The sequence below is a fragment of the Corythoichthys intestinalis genome, chromosome 8, assembly GCF_030265065.1.
Source record: "Corythoichthys intestinalis isolate RoL2023-P3 chromosome 8, ASM3026506v1, whole genome shotgun sequence".
Taxonomy (NCBI): Eukaryota; Metazoa; Chordata; class Actinopteri; order Syngnathiformes; family Syngnathidae; genus Corythoichthys; species Corythoichthys intestinalis.
The window spans coordinates 9,108,389-9,131,648 of record NC_080402.1 but is presented as its reverse complement, the minus strand read 5'-3'; the positions used below and the strand labels follow the sequence as shown (position 1 = coordinate 9,131,648).

General features: G+C 36.3%; 1 protein-coding gene and 1 long non-coding RNA gene across 2 annotated transcripts in view; one reads left to right on the top strand and one right to left on the bottom strand.

Moving 5' to 3' along the window:
• The window catches only part of LOC130920090 (zinc finger protein GLIS2-like), a 78,284-nt gene that overhangs the window by 6,272 nt on the left and 48,752 nt on the right, over positions 1 to 23,260 (bottom strand). Inside the window, exons 2-6 of the mRNA XM_057842964.1 lie at positions 13,380 to 13,561; positions 6,344 to 6,525; positions 6,095 to 6,277; positions 5,565 to 5,698; positions 493 to 611 (exon numbers count right to left, since the gene is read on the bottom strand). Of these exons, the coding sequence (XP_057698947.1) occupies positions 493 to 611; positions 5,565 to 5,698; positions 6,095 to 6,277; positions 6,344 to 6,525; positions 13,380 to 13,545 (784 nt within the window). The 5' untranslated portion in view covers positions 13,546 to 13,561. The remainder of the gene's footprint in view (positions 1 to 492; positions 612 to 5,564; positions 5,699 to 6,094; positions 6,278 to 6,343; positions 6,526 to 13,379; positions 13,562 to 23,260) is intronic.
• The window catches only part of LOC130920091 (uncharacterized), a 182,399-nt gene that overhangs the window by 133,464 nt on the left and 25,675 nt on the right, over positions 1 to 23,260 (top strand). The window lies entirely within an intron of this gene.

Sequence of the window (23,260 nt, the reverse complement as noted above, 5' to 3'; positions counted from 1 at the left end):
TTCGATCCATGGATCGCTTAAGAGAATGTTAATAATGTTAATGCCATCTTGTTGATTTATTGTCTTAATAAACAAATACAGTACTTATGTACCGTATGTTGAATGTATATATCCGTCTTGTGTCTTATCTTTCCATTCCAACAATAATTTACAGAAAAATATGGCATATTTTATAGATGGTTTGAATTGCGATTAATTACGATTAATTAATTTTTAAGCTGTAATTAACTGTGTTAAAATTTTTAATCGTTTGACAGCCCTTACTTAAACCATTAATTAATTTGCATGATTGCTAGTATCTACTACGGTGAAACTCTCTGAGGTGAGAATTTATTATTTTTCCCCCAAAAAATTTTTCAACTCATTCACCGCCACATCAAGTTTTTGTCCAATCAGATCAACATTTACTTCTGCAAATAATATGTCAGAAACAAGTAGCCCTTTGCTTTATTCGCTAGCTAAGAAGTAGCTGTTAGGTCCTGTGGAGCTCACCTGTATGTGAACGCGTGTGGATCTTCAGGTTCTCTAGACGGGAGAAACTCTTGTTGCAAGTGGGACAGTGATGCGGCTTCTCGTTGGTGTGCGTACGGATGTGGATCAGCATTTTATACCTGCAACAGCAAAAACATAAGAAATAATATCGAGTAAACGACATACATATGTACATTAGTAAGGTGGATTTGAGAGACATAAGACTTTATTAATCCCTTATATGCGGGATTCAGGCATTGCAGCAGCTTAGACAGTTCACTTAATCTTTTTTTTATTTTTTTTTTATTTTGTAACATTTAATGTCAAGATCATTTATATATATATATATACTGGACTGTCTCAGAAAATTAGAATACACAATATTCTAATTTTCTGAGACAGTCCTGTATATTGTTCTATGTAAAGGACGTCAGCCAAGGTCAGCCCCCCACATTTTTACCACGCCAAATCTGGTCCCCTTTGCAAAAAGTTTGGACACCCCTGCTTTAAATGGTGGATTAATGTACAGGACTGTCTCAGAAAATTAGAATATTGTGTATTCTAATTTTCTGAGACAGTCCAGTATATATATATATATATATATATATATTATACACATATACATTTATATATATATCTCTACTAGGGCTGACTCACTATGACCACATTGTATTCATATAATAGTGTTTAATCAAGGGGGTTCATCTGTGAATGATGAAGATTGGTGTATACGAAAGGGATCCAGGAAGAAAGATCTCTGCACAATCATTGCTTTTTATGCACATTAAAAAAAAATTAAAATTAAAAAATAAACCATAGTATATCCTGCGATGGGACTATTGCACATGCGCACATTGCGATGGCGATGTTCAAATGATATATTGTGCAGGCCTAACTTATACTGCGTCTATATTATTTGGTGTGTGAAAGTGTGTGTGTAGGGGAGGGTGCACCAAAAAAGTAGTATAAAGTAGTAGTAAAAGGTATGAAGTAGTAGTTCTTTATGTATATTTCAATTGCTGACAAATTTTGTGTGAAATACTTTAAAAAGTATTGTATTGTTTTGCAGTTTATTTTTAGCGGCATTCGCCCGTCAGTCAAACATATATGTATATATATATATATATATATATATTAGGGCTGTCAAACGATTAAAATTTTTAATCGAGTTAATTACAGCTTAAAAATTAATTAATCGTAATTAATCGCAATTCAAACCATCGATAAAATATGCCATATTTTTCTGTAAATTATTGTTGGAATGGAAAGATAAGACACAAGACGGATATATACATTCAACATACAGTACATAAGTACTGTATTTGTTTATTATAACAATAAATCAACAAGATGGCATTAACATTATAAACATTCTCTTAAAGCAATCCATGGATAGAAAGACTTGTAGTTCTTAAAAGATAAATGTTAGTACTAGTTATAGAAATTTTATATTAAAACCCCTCTTAATGTTTTCATTTTATTAAAATTTGTAAAAATTTTCAATCAAAAAATAAACTAGTAGCTCGCCATTGTTGAGGTCAATAATTACACCATGCTCACTCATTGTGCTGAAAGCCATAAAATCATTTGGACCCAAGCGCCAGCAGAGGGCGCCAAACACCAAAAAAACAAGTAACAAGCGGACATTACACTGCTGTCATTTTAGTCTGTTTGAGCGGGGCATGTGCGTTAAGTGCGTCAAATATTTTAACATGATTAATTTTTTAAAAATGACCGCCCGTTAACGCGATAATTTTGACAGCCCTAATATATATATATATATATATGCAGTGCTGCTCAAAAGTTTGTGAACCCCACAGCGATGGTCAGATTTTTTGTAAAAAAAACTAAAATAACCTTATTAAATGTTAAGTTATACCCAAATCCACAATACTGACATTCCAAATAATGGACTGAAACAAAAGAAATAGTTATATTGTCATTCTTTATTTAACAAAAGTGGTTGATTTAAGAAAAACTCAGATATCATGTGTGCAAAAGTATGTGAACCCCTTCAGTTAATAGGATATTGCGCCTCCTTTTGCAGAGATTACCTCAACCAAACGGTTTCTGTAGTGACTAATCAGCCTCTCACATCTACTTTGGGGGATTTTTGCCCATTCTTCCTTGCAGAACGCAGTCAGTTGAGAGAGGTTTGATGGGCGTCTGGCATGAACTGCTCGCTTCAGGTCCCGCCACAGCATTTCAATGGGATTTAGGTCAGGACTTTGACTGGGCCAGTCCAGAACACGAATCTTCTTCTTTTTCAGCCATTCCTTGGTTGTATTGCTGGAATGCTTTGGATCATTATCATGTTGCATGATCCACCTTCTGCCAAGCTTTAACTTCAAAACAGATGGCGTCAGGTTATGTTCTAGGATTTGACAATATTCCTCAGAATTCATGATTCCCTGGACTATGTGGAGTTGTCCAGGTCCTGAGGATGAAAAGCAAGCCCAGATCTTGACATTCCCACCTCCATGCTTCACTGTTGGGAGAAGGTTCTTTTGGTGGTATGCAGTGTTGACTTTTCGCCAGACATGGCGGTTTTGGTTGTGACCAAACAGTTCAATTTTGCACCTACATCAGTTGATGAAAACTCTTTTTAATTTAGTCTCGACAACACAACTGTTAAAAAAACAAAAAAAAACTACTGAATTGATTGATTAGGAAATCAGGTTGAAATAATAGAAAATTCCAAAATGTTGAGGGGGTTCACAAACTTTTGAGCAGCACTGTATATATATATATATATATATATATATATATATAATATATATATTTTTTGTATTATTATTATTTTGGAAACATACTTTTTGCAATAATTTTTTTGAATAATAAGAAATAAATCAAACTGTCATAAATACTAAATATGAAAACTACACTTATGCAGTAGTATGATTTTTAAGCATTAAATTATTCATTCATAAAATCGTTTTTTTATGTTGATCAATTCATATTGCAGATCAAGGGCGTAGGTTTGGTCTCAGTATTGGTAAGGACTATATAACAGCATAACCTCCATGTACATTTTTTGCCTGAGACGGGACATTAATAAGACCAAGCGGCAGTCACGGCTACACTTCTCACCAATGTGAAGCAAATTAATGGATAGGTTAAATTATTAATGCAAAGAAATCAATACAAATTTATTTAACTTCCGCACTGTAAATTTATAACGTCTTAATCTGATCATTTTTCTTAAATCTAGTCGAATAGTTTTCTCCATCTTGTTCTGAGTGTTAAAGGCTGGTTAACAGATTAATGTGTCAGATTCTTCCACTTCTTTAAGTAAATATTACTACCGTATTTGTTCTTATTAAGGCCATACAACCACAAGTTGTTCATTTTTCACCTAAATCAAGAATAAAATGCTTTCAAATAATGTTTTGAACAATATCTATTGTTGAATTAAGAACATTTCTGACAAGTTTATATATATATATATATATATATATACAAACCTTTTGCTTAAAATAAGTCTGTTAAGCTTATTTTCAGATAGGTATTTTTCTTATTTCAAGAAATCTGAGTAATATTTACTTGAAGCACTAGCAGATAATTTCACTTATTTCTAGTAAATTTACACTGAAAACGAGGAAAGTTAAGCTTTTCTCTCCGTTTTGAGACAGTGAAGGTTTGCAGTGCATATGTATTGGTTTGTTTCGGTGGTACACCGTTCAATTCAAACCTTTGTTTTCAAAAACTACTAATGAAACATTTTGAAAACTTCCAGAATAAGTGTCTGAAAGCAAATTTAAATTTTGCTAAAAATTTTACTGAAGTAAGAGTAGCGTTACTTCAAAATAATATTACTCATGTAAGAGTAAAAGTAGTCATCCACAAAATGTACTCAAGTACAAGTAAAAAACTATACAGTGAAAAGAATCCTCAAGTAAGAGTAACATTTTAAGTAACTGCTTATTTTTGTTAGATTTTTTTCATAAACAATGGTATATGAACCGTTGTTATAATGATACTGGACAATAACACATTACATGACCGCATTAAGCCAAAGAAATACAAAAAAAAAACAAACAAAAAAAAAACATTGAATTCCAATGAGAAAAAAAAAACATAAATGAGGCATTATTCGTCCAAAGAGCATTGACGCCCTCTGGTGGAGAAAAGAATTCCTAGTTATAATAGTGAAGAGTTCCTTCATAATTACGATTTAGACATTAAAATGAGCATTTATCCGGTTGTTCGTGGTCAATCAGTGCCAAATAAAAACTGGTAGAGAGCTTAAAATCCGCACTTTCGAGTCATGTTGAGAGCAGCGCTCAAAATCAAATACTTCATTTTTTACGGCGACACATGCATTAGACACATGATTCAGAAGGCTGGCGTGCCGTGAAGCTATAACGGCTAGCTTGCGTCTGATTGGTTTAATGGAGTCATGTGATTATTTTTGCGACGTCTCATTGGTGAAATCGGCGGAGCTACTTGCTTGCAAAATAAAAAAAAAAAATCTAATATTCTCTTTTTTATTTAGCACCTTTGGATAACTTTGAGAGTCCAACTGAATGTAAAAGAGTGTTTATTCACCACCACAAAAGCTTCGGGAGCAAAATAGTATCAGGGTGAAAATTTTGACAGACCACCGGCTGTTATCGTGTGTATATGTCAAGGTGTAAAATGGACTAGCACATTCACCAAGTAAAGAGGGGCCAATGCAAGTCTCAACATATTGAAAGTACTTTGATGCACTTTATAATGGTAGGGTTAATTCTATCCTTACAGCATGGGATGACAATTTAAATTATCTATATAATTAAAGTCATTATATAATGCAAATAAGGTTGTGTAAAAGTTGGTGGGGACAATTAAAGCATCCTGAAAAGTTGGTAGTGATATGTCCCTAAAAACATTTTTTTTTAAAAATCTATTTTTACTATAGGAATTACTGTAAATACCTTAAAATCCATTTATGAACTGTGGCAACAAAATATGACTCAAGGAAACTAAATTATCCATAGATCTACAAATCAAAATGTACAGTATATCAAAAATAATAAACCTTAAATATTATTGACTACAATTAACTGTGATAAATGTCCAATCCATGAACCTTTCCCACACAAAATACACACCTGGCGTTGAAGCCCCGCCCGTTGCGCGCGCAACCCTGCCACTTGCAGCAGTAGCCCGAATCCTTTTCCGGTTTGACATGGGCGTCGTTGATGTGGTCCACCAAGTCCTGCAGCGATTCAAACAGCAGGTGGCACTGCAGGACAGACACAAATCATTGTATTTTGCAACAGCAGTACATCTCAAACAATGGGCGCAGAGTGATGCTGGGGGTGGCGCACGTGACTTCGGGAACATACTTTTTTTGCCGTACTAAAATAAAGTGTAATTTCAGAAAATAATTGAGAAGCACTGTGCAACAGGGACAGGAATGCGAGACTGTGAGCTTCCTCCAGTGAGAATATCAAGATGAGAAACAACTTTACTGACCAAAAAAACCCAGCAGATGGCAGCAAAGGATCTTTTATATTAAGGACAGTCTAGTTTTTGAGCCCACGTTTCTGGGAGAAAGGACTTTCAGATATTTAGGGCCCGAGCACTAAGCGTGCGAAGGCCCTATTGTAATGCAAAGGATTATTATTATAATATTTACCTTAATCCAGCGGCACGCGAGCCGAGCATCCAATGAGGGCTCGGGTGAAACTTGCTTGTCCCTCTTCTGGCCGCCGAAAACAGATGCCGGAAAGCCGTACCCCAGCGGTGGGCTCGAGATGGGCAGATAAAAAGGATAGCGCTGAGGGGACGCGTCACTCTCCGCTCTTTGCAGCACTGCCTCCTGCAATGCACGTAAGAAATGATGTCAATTGTAAGAAGCACTTTTCGATGATGTTTGTGGACTCACCTGTGAGAAGTGGTGTGGACGAGGGCTAGCGCCGCTCCGGGGGGATGAGGGGGACGAAGGGGAAGGGGACGAAGGTGAGGGGGATAGGGAGGGTGCATGTCGGGAGGAAGGTGACAGGCTAAGGTCCATGGCTGGCGGGGTGAAGCAGGGTCCGGGGCGCTCGTGACATGGGGATTGGGAGTCTGGAATGGGGTACAAATAGGAAGTGATGATGAGCTTTGCATGCATGCTTTTAATGAAGTAAGTTTATTTGTTTAAAAACATTATAATTTTAAATTTGATGTTTTATGTATATATAATACAAATACATTTTATCTCTATAATTTATAATTTATCTCTATAATTTATTTGAAAAAGGAGGGGGCTGGAAAAATTCTAATAAAATATGAATATAAAGGAAATAGTATCATTAATATTTTAGATTTTAAAAAATATTTTATTCAAATAAACAAAAATGGGAAAATCATGCAAAATATAATTTTTGGTTTGTTTTAGTTTATGTATTTTAAGTTTATAAGATTTTTAATTTTAATATTTTTTTATATATTTTTTTCTGTATTTTTAATTCATATTTTGTTAATTTTTTTGTTCATAGTTTTTCTTTAACTTATTTATTTTAAATATAGATATACTTAAATTTACATGAACAAAAAAGGAAAACAAACATCCTAATTTTTTTTCCCCCTAACTTTTTTTAAGGACATGTTACAAGCATAAAAAGTCATTTTTTTGGGGTGACTTAGTTTTTTTCAATCACAATAATGATTTCACTTAATAATAGTGATTTTTTTTTTTTTTTTTTTTTAAGAATTTTTTTAGAATAAAAAAAAATATTTAGTTCATTTTTTTTCTGAATCAAAAATATTTTTTTAGCTCATTTATTTTTATAAATGTATACTTTAAAGCAACACTTGGTAGTTTTTCAGTTTTGGTGGATTTTAGCGACTCTGGTGGACAAAAGCAGTAATGTTTTGCCTTAAGAAAGACTGCGTTTCCCATGAGGACCAGCGCACACTCGAACAGTGTCGTAAAATCATCAATGAATCAAAAATCAATCTCCCGGTCGCCTGCAGATGCATTAAACAACATTTCTGTTCTCAACGGCTGTGTGGAGGACAAATAGTAATAAGGTAATGAATCCAGTTGTGGCTAAACAATAGCATATGACTGTTAGCAACGGTGTGGCTTAGAGTGGGTAACCACCCCACCCAAACCGAACTCATCAGCGCTGACGTAAAGCAGTGAGCACATTTGTAGTTTTTTTGTGTGGCAGGGTTCCTGCCACCTTCTTCAAAGTTAATTAGTGCCGTTGAAAGCGATACAGACCTCAGTGCGCCATTCTTTAAGGGATGCACTGCACGGAGAATAGATATTTACCGTATTTTTCGCAATATAAGACGCAACGGAGTAAACGCACCTTCAACGAATGCCCTTTATTAAAACTGTTTTCATGAATAGGATTATAAGGTGCAGTAGTAGTAATGGTTGACAATGCATTATGCATCCACAAGGTGGATCTGAGTTAAGTGGAATGTCATGCAATGATTAACCAATATTCATCCATTTATAAGGCACATCGGACTATAGGGCGCACACTCAGCTTCTGAGAAAATTGAAGGCTTTAAGGTGCGCCTTATACAACCCTTAGCAAAAAGTATGGAATCACTAGTCTCGGACAGGCACTCACTCAGACATTTTACCGTGTAGAACAAACTCTGATAAAAAGCTTGAAAAAATAATGAATTGGTTCAAAAGTGCAACTCTTTACCATTCAGAAACACTTAAAGAAATGAACGAAAAATATTGTGGTGGTCAGTAAATGTTACTTTCATGGAGCAAGTGCAGGTAAATATGGAATCACTCCATTCTGAGGAAAAAAATATGGAATCATGTGAAACAAATAACGATCAAAACTAGTGCTGTCAAATCTATCGCGTTAACAGGCGGTAATTAATTTTTTGAATTAATCACGTTAAAATTTTTGACGTATTTACCGCATCCGCGGAAAGACCTGCTCATGCATTGCCTCAAACAGATTACAATGACGCCGTTTTTTGCACATTGTGAGCTAAGAGGCAGAGAAAGGCAAGTGGACCCAGGCGTTCATTGGACCGCGTCGTTTATTGGCATAGGCTTAGGCAACTCCTTCACAACAAACATAAGTATCATTTAGTGAAAGCACAACAAAAATAATATTCCTATCTCTCAAAAAAATAATGTTCTCTAAAAGAAAAGCGCTTCAATCTTTATTAATCAGGCCCTATTCTCACACAGTTAAACAACAATGCAAAGAACTGGCATTCCTAATCAAAATAGCTATGCAAAATACGCATAAAACTTAGGGGCCGTTTACATGGTGACTCTCCGAGAATACGAAAAATTTCAAATTTGCATTTGCATTTGTGTCTCCATTTGAACAATGTCGCAATTCCGCATGAAAACGGTGTAGTATTCATGCCAGGTCCTAGGGGGCAGTGCAGACTTACAGTGCGACAGAGAATGATGCACTTTGACTCCACCAAGCTCCCTAAGCCCGGAAAAAAATATGCCCGCCCACTCGAAGCAATGTCATTTTTCTTTTGTTCAAAAAGGCACAAAAATCGAAACGTTCAACATATTTAATTGAAAAATATTATTAAAACAGTCAAGTAAAGCCAACATTCCGCCATATTTGCTGTTTTTAATGTTTAGTAGCACCGCTGCGCACGCCCAATGTGGCGTGTACGAGTGCTGACGTTAACGGCGCGGTCTCGCGCTGCAGGAGCCTTTGATATGCATGCCGAGGAAGCCCCACTCAACCCCCCGCAATCAGATTCTTCCACTTTGGAGGCAGGATTCAGAATTTTTCGTCTTCGCCTTCCGTCTTCGTCGACACCATATGTACTCGAGGCGAGTCCGCTACTCAGTCATTGCGTCTTTGTGTCGCAGAGTCGCCATTAAAACTGCCCCTTACTCAGACTTTGGTCAAACTCTATTCAAACATTTCGTTTAGCTCAACAAATACACTGGTTGGCAATATTTAGTCACAATATACAAATTATCAGGTCTCATACGTTGTGAAGACAACACTCAGGTACGTAAGGTACAATGGACCCACAGTTAACAGGATGCTACGGCGTCAGTCGAGGGACAAAACACACTCATTGGCTTGATTTCTAAGTAATTTAAAACTTGCCATTGATACCTTGTGGTGTATTTCAATCACTGCCTTACGTAGTTAAAGACACTGTGGAAGAAAGGCAGGGAGCCCATGTGACGTCACCGCTCGGCGACGTCAACAATGGCGAGCTACTAGTTTATTATATGATTAAAAATTTTTAAAAATTTTATTAAAACCAAAACATTAAGAGGGGTTTTAACATAAATATACTATAACTTGTACTAACATTTATCTTTTAAGAACTACAAGTCTTTTTATCCGTGGATCCGTTTAACAGAAAGAATGTTAATAATGTTAATGCCATCTTGTGGATTTGTTATAATAACCAAATACAGTACTTATGTACTGTATATTCAATGTATATATCCATCTTGTGTTTTATCTTTCCATTCCAACAACAATTTACAGAAAAATATGGCATATTTTAGGGATGGTTTGAATTGCAATTAGGGCTGCAGCTATCGATTATTTTAGTAGTCGATTAATCGATGAACTAGTCAGTTCGAATAATCGAGTAATCGGATAAGGAACATCAAAAATTAAAATACTTGAGCTCATCCTAAAACAGTATAAAAAATTAATATCGTAAATGATGATTTATGTACAACAAAAGAATAACTGGCTAACTTACATAGCAAAAGTCCGCTAGCTTAAATGCTATAAAATGCTAAGGTTTTTTGGGGTTTTTTTTTTTTACAATGCTCTTAACAAATGGTTCAGACATATTCCCACAAAAAACAGCTAAATATGCCTATGAACTAAATTACGAATTCATTGAAAAAACACATTGGCGCAAACAAAAACTTAGCTTATGTTGGTCTTAACAGGGAGCAGCTGGATTCACCAATGTTAAATGAGGCAGACCAGAGGGCAGTGTATCCACCCAAATGAATAAAACTAAATGCAAACACTTTCAAAATAAACCATTACAACGCCACTTCAATTAAACGAATACTCAAAGGAGCAAAATTTAATTCGAATCTTTTTTTTAATCGATTACTCGAGTTAATCGATTAATCGTTGCAGCACTAATTGCAATTAATGACAATTAATTAATTTTTAAGCTGTGATTAACTCGATTAAAATTTTTAATCGTTTGACAGCCCTAAATTCAAAACACATCTCTAGTATTTAGTAGCACCACCTCTGGCTTTTATGACAGCTTGCAGTCTCTGAGGCATGGAATTGATGAGTATTCTTCATCAATTTGGTTCCAACTCTCTTTGATTGCAGTTGCCAGGTCATCCTTGCAGGTCAGAGCCTTGCTGTGGACCATTTTTTTTTCAATTTCTACCACAGGTTTTCAATAGGGTTGAGATCTGGGATATTGGCAGGCCATGACATTGACTGGATGAGTCTGTCCCCAAGGAATGCTTTAACATTTTTAGCTCTGTGGCATAATGCATTGTCATCTTGGAAAATGACAAACATATTTTCAATTGAAGGGATAAGAAAGCTGTCTAACATTTTAATGTAAACTTGTGCATTTATTGAAGATTTAACCACAGCCATCTTCCCAGTGCCTTTGCCTGACATGCAGCCCCATATCATCAAGCACTGAGGGAATTTTGATGTTTTCTTTAGGCAGTCATCTTTGTAAATCTCACTGGAACAGCACCAAACAAAAGTTCCAGCATCATCACCTTGTCCAGTGTCAAGAGTCAATCTGTATTGGACAAGGTGTCAAGAGTCAAGAATCATGACAGACACAGGCACTCGAAGGCGAAGGACGCATTTATGAACTAATCTACTGGATCTAATCAACGTAACGAGCAAATTGCCACGATCGACAATGGACTATTGGGGAAAATGAACAATCAGAGGGGATGGTTATTATTAAAAAAAAAAAAAAAACTTGTAATCACTACGAAATCTAAATGTCAAAAATTGATATTCGATATTTTCTGCGTCCTATATGGTATAGACCCTACTCACCTACGTCACAAAATGGGCGTGTCGCTGTTTCCGGCCGCCATATTGTACCTCTTTTTTAGACCTATTCTCATTGTTTTCAATTAGTCGAGCAAGTTATAGAGCAATTCATGGAAGCCCCGGTGTTATCTGATGCTGTAAACTCATTGGATCCGTTGCATAAAAGGCGTTACGTGGAAAAGCTTCAGTTTATCCATTCGCCAGATCCGTATTTGATGCCTAAATCGATGTTTTTCGACCCGCTGGCTTCGCCTGACATCTGATATCCTGATATTTACAACTATCTTGTCCACACAAAATCAGCCTATTCTCACGAAAGTTTGAAAAACTTTAAGAGCTTGGAGGCTTATAAATGCTACGTTGCTGGTTGGGTGAAACAGGTCCTCGTACACGAAAATTCGGCAGGAATCTTGTGCTTGGAAGGTGAGTTACGAAATTTTCAATTCAAAATCTTTTGTTCTTGCTAACATCCACTGTCAATTCTAATGTATTTCATATCATTTGTCAATGGAGCTAGGGCTTTTAATGTTTATATGGTTTAGCGATAGCACTCTCACTATATACATATATAATACGTAATAAATATGAAGTGCGATAGCACTACTCCAAATTGTCCCTAGTTGAATTTATTTTTTGGCTTTTGACCTCAATAGTGAAATTGTAAATTAATTGTATGACAACTGTCTGATTATCCTCTTATAATTATATATTTTCAGGTAGTTCATTCACAACGTCTGAGTGTATGTTGTCGGCGATTAGCCTAGCAATGATCTTAATTGTGGTTGTCAGCCCAAAACCCTCTAAATATATATTAAATGCATCTTACCAGATATAAAATGACTACTACATAATCTGTGGTAGTCGTTTGGAGCCCAGTTTTCTCGTCGAATTGCAGCAGTCAATCTCGGTCTCCTCTTCGGCTCTCTCGGAATACGGTAAAAATTCAAGTCTCTCCGTCTATCTTCTCTGTTTTTGCAACCGACCGCCACACACGACTTTACCATTTTGATTATTAATGTTAACGAGCAGAAAAACACGCCATAATAGGAGGAATTTACGAAGCGCTAATGCATTAACATGACTAGTATCCGGACAACATGGCGCGGCGGCGTGGCTGTGACGTCACGTGAGTAGGGTCTATACTGGGGACGGGTTTCAATAAGCTTCGGCTTCTCCCGTCAGCCCTTTTCTTTTCGAGTTGAAGTAATTGTAAACACATATAAATGCTGTATGTGTGCTTGGAGTTGTCATGCCTGAAGGGAAAACAAATAAATAAATCTGCATTGGACAAGGCGATTATGCTGGAACTTTTGTTTGGTGCTGTTCCAGTGAGATTTACAATGATTGCCTGAAGAAAACAATGTTTTTTTATTCATTTCTTTTAGTGTTTCTGAATGCTAAAGAGTTGCACTTTTGAACTAATTCATTATTTTTTTCAAGCTTTTTATCTGAGTTTGTTCTACATGATAAACTGTCTGAGTGAGTACTTGTCGGAGACTGGTGATTCCATACTTTTTGCTAGGGCTTGTAATCATGAAGGCCCGTTATGTATTTGTAGCTAACTTAGCCATTTTGATAGTAGGCTAGCTTATATAAGGCTTTCAATTTTTTGCGGCTCCAGACATATTTGTTTTTTTGCTGCAATGTGGCTCTTTAAACATTTTCGGTTGCCGACCCCTGGGTTAGGAGCACATTAGTGATTTCTGCTGAGGTTTCTTTATGCTAGTCATCACGTCTTATGATAGGGAAGGCTGGGTGGGACAATGCGTTTCTATTTGAGAGTTCAGCAAATTAAGTTACAAAGAACAGAGAATCCACTTATGACCTGATTGCATTAGGAGGCTAATGCGGCTAATATGTGCGGTGTGGCACCACGCGTCAGCGAGGACAATGACAGAGTCGTGAGCAAAATACGGAACTGTGTAGCCCGTGGTTGAGGTTTACCTGGCGAGGAGGGCGGCGACGGGTACGTGGTGTAAATAAGCCGCGGTCTCGAGTGGGCGCCGAGCGGCGCGCAGATGGACGATGAGCTTCTTTTTCCCAGTCGGAGGGGACAACGCGTCCGCCCTGAGGGAAGCTTCAGGTCTAGTGGTTCGTCCGAGGACAACATGGTGTTTGCGGCCCAGCTGGAATAGAAGAGAAGCATAGATAAATGCTAAACTTAATTCGTGGTTCATTTAAAAATTAGGTTATTCGCCCCCTCCAGTCAAAATTAATTGGACGTCCAACGCTGGTAAATGGCACTGAAAGATGAGCATTCACAGCCAGTCCTCCCAGTTTAAATGAATTGGATGTTTATCTTTGCTAATGGCAGGCAATTGGCTTCCTTTTAGTTTTGGGGCATTTACGGGTCACTTCCTGTTGTCACTTCCTATGTTTTTTGTATTTCTTTGGCTTAATGTGGATATGTAATAGGTTATAGTACATTATAATAATAACTGTTCATATAGATAACTTTACAGTTACTCACAATGTTACCACCCATTACTTGAGTATTCTTTTAACCAAATACTTTTTTACTCGTACCTATGTATATTTTTTTGGATGACTGCTTTTACTTGAGTAATGGTATTTTGAAGTAACGCTACTCTTACTTGAGACAAATTTTTGGCTACTCTATCTACCTCTGTTTCCTGGTCACTTCATGTCGATTTTGAGTCACGTACGTCATTTCCGAAGTCACTTCCGGTACATTTGGGGTCATTTGCTGCTGATTTTCAGGCATTTCCGGATCAGTTTCTGTTCATTGGTCACTTCCTGTTGATTTTAGGGCATTTCCGGGTCACTTGCTGTTGATTCCGGGTGACTTTCTGTTGGGGCAATACAAGGAAGGTTTTTTTGTTTGGTTTTTTTGGTTATAGATAATAGGGTTGTTCCGATCATGTTTTTTTGCTCCCGATCCGATCCCGATCGTTTTAGTTTGAGTATCTGCCGATCCTGATATTTCCCAATCCGATTGCTTTTTTTGCTCCCGATTCAATCCCAATCATTCCCGATAATTTTTCCCGATCATATACATTTTGGCAATGCATTAAGAAAAAAATGAATAAAACTCAGAAGAATATATACATTCAACATACAGTACATAAGTACTGTATTTGTTTATTATGACAATAAATCCTCAAGATGGCATTTACATTATTAACATTCTTTCTGTGAGAGGGATCCACGGATAGAAAGACTTGTGACTTTGTATATTGTGACTAAATATTGCCGTCTAGTGTATTTGTTGAGCTTTCAGTAAATGATACCGTAGCCATGCCCAAATGCATGATGGGAAGTGGAACCATGACTGTGCGTAGTGCTATCAATTGATACATCTTCTCTGCGTTGGGAAATAACATAACGTGTTAACAAAAAGATCAATTGCTACCTTGCTTCCCCACATTGCTTCCCATAATATTTCTAATCGTAGGGAGAGGGATTGTAAGGCTTTAGCCAATTAAAAAAAGGCTCCAAAGGCTGCCAAAATTCACTCTACTAACTTTACGCTGCCTTTTATCTCTATATATATAGGTAAAACGGCGCCATTACAGACTGAGCACGACAATGCGTGAGTGGATCGTGCAGCGCATGTATTAATTGCGTCAAATATTTTAACGTGATACATTTTTTAAAAATAATTACCGCCGTTATTGGGAGAAATTTGATAACCCTACCTTTAGCTTAAACTAAAGACTCTGGATGAGTGTAACATATTATGTCTGTAATGTTAAATACAATTAGAAAATGATTTAATTAAAAATATATATATATTAAAAAAAAGGCATGGCCGATATTTTTTTGCAATTCCGATACTTTGAAAATGACATGATCGGACCCGATCGATCGGCTTCCTGATTGATCGGGACATCTCTAATAAATAATGACCGCCAATGGAGAAACAATCAAATAAATAAAAAAAATTAAAAATATAAAATATAAACATTCAATTTTTGTTTATTTATGTAGTATTTTTTTTGCAGCAAAATCAAGACAAAAACTTTAGTACCGTCAGAATAATAGTCTGAATCCGGTATTGTATTGCAGTTTTGTTGGTGATGTAAATCCATTGCAGTGGACTGAACTATTGTCTAGATGTGAGAAAGATCACTGTCATCCTCCCAGCACAAATGGATTGGGCATCTATTGCCGTCAATGGTACTGAAACATGATAATTCAATGCCAGCCTTTCCAGTTAAAATGTTGCTAAAAAGAGCAAAACAATTAGTTTAATTTAGTTGTGCAACGATTAATCGATTAAAAGGAGTAATTCGATTTGAAAAAAAATTTGAATTCGGGTATACGTTTAAAGTGGCGTTGTAATGATTTTGAAAGTGTTTGCATTTAGTTTTATCGATTTGGATGGATACATTTCCCTCTAGTGGCAACAGTGAATAATGACATAACTGAATTCACATGGCGGAATCCAGCTGCTCCCTGTTAAACCCAAGCTAAGCTTTTGTTTGACTTATTTTTTTTATGCATTCGTAATTCAGTTTATAGGTATATTTAGCCTTTTTTGTGGGAATATGTGTTTGAACCATTTGTTATGAGCATTGTAAAAAAAAAAAAGTTAGCATTTAATAGCATTTAAGCTAGCAGACCTTTGTTATGTAAGTTAACCAATAGTTCTTTTGTTGTACTTAGAACCTCATTTTTTTTTATACCGTTTGAGGCTCAGTTGAGCAGTGTTGTCAGTAACGCGTTAGTTAGTAACACGTTACTGTAATCTAGTACTTTTTTCAGGAACGAGTAATCTAACGCGTTCATTTTTCTACACCAGTAATCTGATTAAAGGTAGTTTCCTTAGTGTCTCTGCGTTACAATTTTTTCATTGCCTCATAACGTATGTAGAATGAAGAATATTATAGTCATGTACGAAGAGCATTTTGAATAGAAAATGCTAAAATAAAAGGTTCCCGGTACGTGTTACCATGACAACCTCTTAGCTATTTCCTGTTTTGGTCCCGCATCGCATGTGTTGTGGGACTGAAGGCGTGGGCCAGGCGGGTGGACATTCGAGCCGAGTGTTGAGACGATGCGCGGCCGTTTCATAGCTCTGCCATAGCAACGACGGGCAGTCATCGCTCCAAGTTGGCAAGCTTTGTTTACTTCATATGCGTGTTGTACATTTATGCCGTGAGGTGATGTGTTCGTTTAGCATCTGTGGGATGTGTTGTAAGTCCAATTGAGTGGAAAGTGCTTAGTTGCCGCCACGTTTTGTGGTCAAATTGACCGCGTGTGCGTTGAGAGGAGTACTTCCGGGTTATGCACGCGCATCTGCGCCCGCCACCACCTTTGCAATTTGGTGCAGTCAGTTTGCATTGTTTTTACATTGGCTCTGATATGCTGTTAACCATAACCCAAAATTCAGAAGTTTTGACATTAGGCTTAATCTTAGAGTTAGTGGGGTTTAATTGGTCGGTGGAGTTCATGTCAATAAATTCCAAGCAGTTTGTCAGATATTTGTTAGTTTCAGGGCTCCGGAGTGGCTAAGCTAGCGCGAAATTCTGATATTCCCCTTTAAATTCAATCATCGGAAAGTCAATTACATGTGATGACATTTTTCTGTGGTCATTCTTATGTTGAGGCGGCAAAGGGAGAAAAATGGGTAAAAAGTAACTGATAGATTACTTTTAAAGTAACTTAGTTCCTTTGATAATGAAGTAATCACTAAAGTAACTAGATTACCTTTTTGAGGCGTAATCAGTAATTAAATTACTTTTTCAAGTAATCTGTGACAACACTGCAGCTGAGGTATTTTAATTTTTTTATGTTCCTTATCTGATTACTCGATTATTCGAACTAACTAGTTTATCGATTAATCGACTACTAAAATAATTGATAGCTGCAGCCCTAGTTTAATTCAATTGTTTTTTTTGTGCTAGCATGCTAGTGTTTTGTCATTAGACTCGACAGTAAGTGTTGACGCTGGATTATTTTGTCTTTTTTAAATATTATAAATTTGATAAATTATATTTCTGTGCAGTATATAAAAAAGCCTTTTATGTTACATCAGTGTCCTAGTGTGTTTTAAACATTTTGTGTTTTTTTAGGGCTGTCAAAATTATCGCGTTAACGGGCGTTAATTAATTTTTTTTAATTAATCACGTTAAAATATTTGACGCAATTAACGCATGCACTGGATGACCCGCTCGCATATTGCCTCAAACAGATTTCAATGAGGCCTTTTATGGACATTAAGAGTGAAGAGAATGCCACCGGCCGCTTGGGGGCAGCGCCGTTCCATACTCATGTTATTTATTCTAAACGTGGGAGAATTAGTAGTTGTGAGACGTTTATGCTGTATTCACAATGCAATGCAAATTGCTATTTGTGCTCCATACATATTTCGGTAAGTTGTCTTTCTTTTAGTGGCAATTATGTGTCTCTTGTTGTATTTTGGGTAAGATATGTACAGATATGTTATACAGTAAAGGCGAGTGGACACAGGCGTTCTTTGGACCGCACCCTTTATTGGCATAATCTTCCGCAACTCCTTCACAACAAACATAAGTATCGTTTAGTGAAAGCACAACAAAAATAATATTCCTTTCCCTCCAAAAAAAAAAAATATTCAGAAAAAGAAAAGCACTTCAGTTTGTAGTAATGAGGCCCTATTCTGACACTCAGTTAAACAACAATGCTAAATGAACTGGCATTCCATATCAAAATAGCTATGCAAAATACACGTAAAACTTAGACTTTGGTCACTCTATTTTTATTATTGTTATCTTTATTATTATTATTATTATATTAACTCTACTTTTGATTGAAAATTTTACAAATTTTATTAAAACGAAAACATGAAGAGGGGTTTTAATATAAAATTACCATAACTTGTAACTATAACATTTATCGTTTAAGAACCACAAGTCTTTCTATCCGTGGATCACTTTAAGAGAAAGAATGTTAATAATGCCATTTGTGGATTTATTGTTATAATAAACAAATAGAGTACTTATGTACAGTATGTTGTATGTATATATCCGCCGTGTGTCTTATCTTTCCATTCCAACAATAATTTACAGAAAAATATGGCATATTTTAGAGATGGTTTGAATTGCGATTAATTGCGATTAATTACGATTAATTAATTTTTTAACTCAATTAAAAATTTTAATCGTTTGACAGCCCTAGTTTTTTTATAGACATCTGTTTCATGGTGTTTTTTTTTGATAGAAAAACACACAATTAATGGTAAAACTGGTACAGCAAAACTGCTTTGCTAGCACACCGCTAACAAGTCATTCACCACAAATTGGGATTTTGTCGCTAAAGAGGGCTCTATCTGATGCTTGATGCCGTTACAGAAAACAAGTTAAGGCTAGCTAGGTGTAATTAGACAGATTTTAAAAAGAACATGCATCCACAACATGCTACGATAAAACTGCTATACTAGAGCTAGCGCTGGCAACAGTTAGGCTTGGGTTAGTTTTCAGTTCTTTCTGAGGTGAGTTTATCTTTTTGTTTGTTTTTTTTTTTTTTAACTCATTTACTGCAATTGACGACGCAAATGATCGCTACCTAACCCTGCCAGTCAAAACAGATTGGACATCTATCATCATCAATAGAAGCTAATGCGGTCAAAAACATTTTCTATTCTTTTTTTCAAGTGCAATTATCACGGCATGAGTCCCTTCTTCCCATTTTTGGCCTCAAGGCACTGACTAAAGCCACTTAATGGTAGTTTTCCATTCTCGGCCATGTGATACTCCGGTGAAGGCGAGAGTGAAAAAACTGCTCTGTGACTCAAGCGCAGGAATTCTTGTTGGGGCCGAGTGACTCAAAAGCCAGTTATGTGTTTCACGAGACACTCCGGGGGGAACTCGGCAGGAGAAGAACGGAATGGAACGGAACGTGCGAGGAAATGCGGAACAGCTGCACCAACGGTTGGAACAACACGCTTTATTGACACCTTCGGTCCTGAAATGTTTGGAAAATCGGTGTTTACGATGCTGATGTATGTTGGAAGCAGAGTCACAAGTCATACTACAAGTTGTTTTCTTATTCGTAAAATACAACCGTAATTCTCTTAATAGTTAATCTTTTTTGGGGATTAAGATTTTGTTCTTGTGATATGAGAAGCCTATTCTTTCAGTAATAGGATCTTTTATCCAAAATTTGGTAGTGTGGGTGGCTGTTCATCTCAAGCTCGGGTACTCTACCAGAGGCCTGGGAGCTTGAGGGTTCCTAGTTCCTGTTCCTGCGCTCTGCTGGATTATATACACAACATGGATTTCTAATAGGAAAATCTTACTTTACAGTGCCCTCCATAATGATTGGCACCCCTGAAAAAGATGTTTTTTTTAGCTTCTAATATTTTTTTTTAATTCAAATTATAGATGTCCTGATCGATCGGCATCCCGATCACGCCATTTTCAAAGTATCGGAATCGGCAAAAAAATATCGGACATGCCTTTTTTAAATATATATATTAGGGCTGTCAAACGATTAAAATTTTTAATCGAGTTAATTACAGCTTAAAAATTAATTAATCGCAATTAATCGCAATTCAAACCATCTATAAAATATGCCATATTTTTCTGTAAATTATATATATATTATGTAAAATAAATTGTTGGAATGGAAAGATAAGACACAAGATGGATATATACATTCAACATACGGTACATAAGGACTGTAGTGGGCATTTCACTCTACTGTCATTTAAATCTGTCTATGCTGTCCTCACTCCGAAGCGTCTACTTTTTCCAAAGCTAGACAGCTAGTGAACGACGCCTTAATAATTAGACTTCTTCCTTTTTCATCTGATTTATTAATAAAATGGCCTCAAACCATTGTCCTCTTTAGACCGTCGTAAAACTACAAAATAAAAGTACACAAGCATTGCATTAGCAACAACGTTAGCTTAGCACGCTATACAGGTTCACTAAACATAAACAAAAAGCGTCTCATACAAAAAATATAACATTTCGCTCACTAACATAATATGTACATTCTTTACAACAACCATACTTACGGACAAATCTTGTCCAAGGATCATATAAGCACAACATTATCAGCCCGAGACGTCGTGCAGCCATTATGAAGAAAGAAAAGAAGAAAATAATAAACCATGTCGCAAAGCGACCACAAGAGTTCGCTGTTGGACAGCGCAAAAAGCCTTGCTGTAAAACCAAAAGGCAGAATACTTTCTGAGCGGGACATGTGCGTTAATTGCGTCAAATATTTTAACGTGATTAATGAAAAAAATTAATTACCGCACGTTAACGTGATAATTTTGACAGCCCTAATATATATATTTTTAAATTGTTTTCTAACTGTATTTAACGTTACAGACATAATATGTTACACTCATCCAGAGTCTTTAGTTTAGGCTTAAGGTAGGGTTATCAAATTTATTCCGTTAACGGCGGTAATTAATTTTTTACAAAATTTATCACGTTAAAATATTTAATACAATTAACGCATGCGCTGCACGACCCACTCACGCATTGTCGCGTTCAGTCTGTAGTGGCGCCGTTTTACCTACATATAGACCTAAAAGGCACCGTTAAATGAGTAGAGTGAATTTTGGCAGCCTTTGGAGCCTTTTTTTAATTGGCTAAAGCCTTACAATCACTCTCCCTACGATTAGAAATATCGCGGGAAGCAATGTGGGGAAGACAGGTAGTAATTCATCTTTTTCTTAACACCCTATGTTATTTCCCAACGCAGAGAAGATATATCTATTAGTACCACTACACATAGTCATGGTTGCACTTCCCATCATGTATTTGGCCAGAACAGTTAAATGGCTACAGTATCATTTACTGAAAGCTCAACAAATACACTAAATGGCAATATTTAGTCACAATATACAAAGTCACATTTATCCTTTAAGAATTACAAGTCTTTCTATCCGTGGATCCCTCTCACAGAAGAAAGTTAATAATGTAAATGCCATCTTAAGGATTTATTGTCATAATAAACAAATATAGTACTTACTGTATGTACTGTATGTTGAATGTATATATTCATCCGAGTTTTATTCATTTTTTTCTTAATGCATTGCCAAAATGTATATGATCGGGAAAAATTATCGGGAATGATTGGAATTGAATCGGGAGCAAAAAAAAGCAATCTGATCGGGAAATATCGGGATCGGCAGATACTCAAACTAAAACGATCGGGATCGGATCGGGAGCAAAAAAACATGATCGGAACAACCCGAATTCAAATAATATGGGACCTTAATGGAAAAAAAGAGAAAAATCCAACCTTCAATACAAGTGCATTCATTCAGTGGGGAAAAAAATCCCACATAAAGAAAAAATTATTTGACATCAAATAATGTGTGTCACAATTTTTAGCACCCCTGTTTAGTTTAGTTTAGTTTAGTTTAGTTTAGTTTAGTTTAGTTTAGTTTAGTTTAGTTTAGTTTAGTTTAGTTTAGTTTAGTTTAGTTTAGTTTATTCACACATCGTATCATGGTACACACATGAACATGGTCATATATACAAGCAGTTCATCTGACAAGATGTATGAAAGGGACACTCCGAATAAGCTATTTAAAGCTTTTAAGTGTTAATACTTTGTACAACCCCCTTTTGCCAACAAAACAAGGTCTGGGGACTGAGATGGCCATTGGAGGAGCTTAATTTTGTGTCTGGTGAACCATTTCTGTGTAGATTTGGCCATATGTTTAGGGTCATTGTCTTGCTGAAAGACCCAGTGACGACCCATCTTCAGCTTTCGGGCAGAGGGCAACAGATTTTGATTTAAAATGTCCTGGTATTTCAAAGCGTTCATGATGCCATGCATCCTAACAAGGTTCCCAGGGCCTTTGGAAGCGAAACAGCCCCACAGCATCACTGAACCACCCCCATACTTCACAGTGGGTATGAGGTGCTTTTCAGCATGTGCATCTTTCGCGGCACGCCAGACCCACTAAGAGATTTTGGTTCCAAAAAGCTCAATCTTTGTCTCACACAAAAATACACACGGTCCCATGTTTCAACTGGGACCGTGTGCTTTGGTCAGATGCGCGCACATCTGTTGCTTGTGAAGCATCCAGAGGCGACGGCTGTATATAACCCCTTTCGTACTGTTTATCGTGCGTTTTCAATTGCGGTCGAATACTTAGGGCGAGTTTATGTGATTGTTTTTGATCATGTGCGGACCCTAACTGATACTTGCTAATCGTTTGTTATTGCTGTATCAGCAGCTACTTGTAAACTCAAATTTGAATTGCTTTTATTGAAGATGAGAATGATTTCATTTCATCTTATTTTAATTTCATTCTGCAAGTGTTGATGTCTAGAGCAGCTAAATAAAGTCAGCAAACCACACGGACGTCTGACATCGTCATTTCGGAGCTTAGTTCACTGTCTAGCTAGGACTTAGCTCCAACATGTTGTCGAGGACAGTACAATGACGTATAATACATGCTTTTGGATGGTTCATTTTTTATTTAGAGGGTGTTTAGAGGTATTTAAAGGGTTAATTCAAACTTACAAGGAAGTCCGGGTTACATCGCCAGCGCAGGAACGGAACTCGTTCGTAAACCAGGGACTATGTGTATACGGTATATATTATGAGGTATTTATAAAGAAAAGACTACATGATATACTTTTTATTGTTATATTTCTCTTAACTTTTCATAGTTTTGTCTTTTTGAACATATATTATTCTTTTATGATAGCATTTTTCCTGAAATAAAAATTCAAATTAAAAAAAGAAAACAAAAATTAGTATTTTTCTTCACATCATATTCCACCATTTACTTTTTCTTTTTTATTAGTATTGAAAACGTGTTTTCATTATTTTGAATTTATCATTGACATATTGCAATTTTACCCTGAAGTATTATATTATGTTCCCAAAAATAACGGGTAATC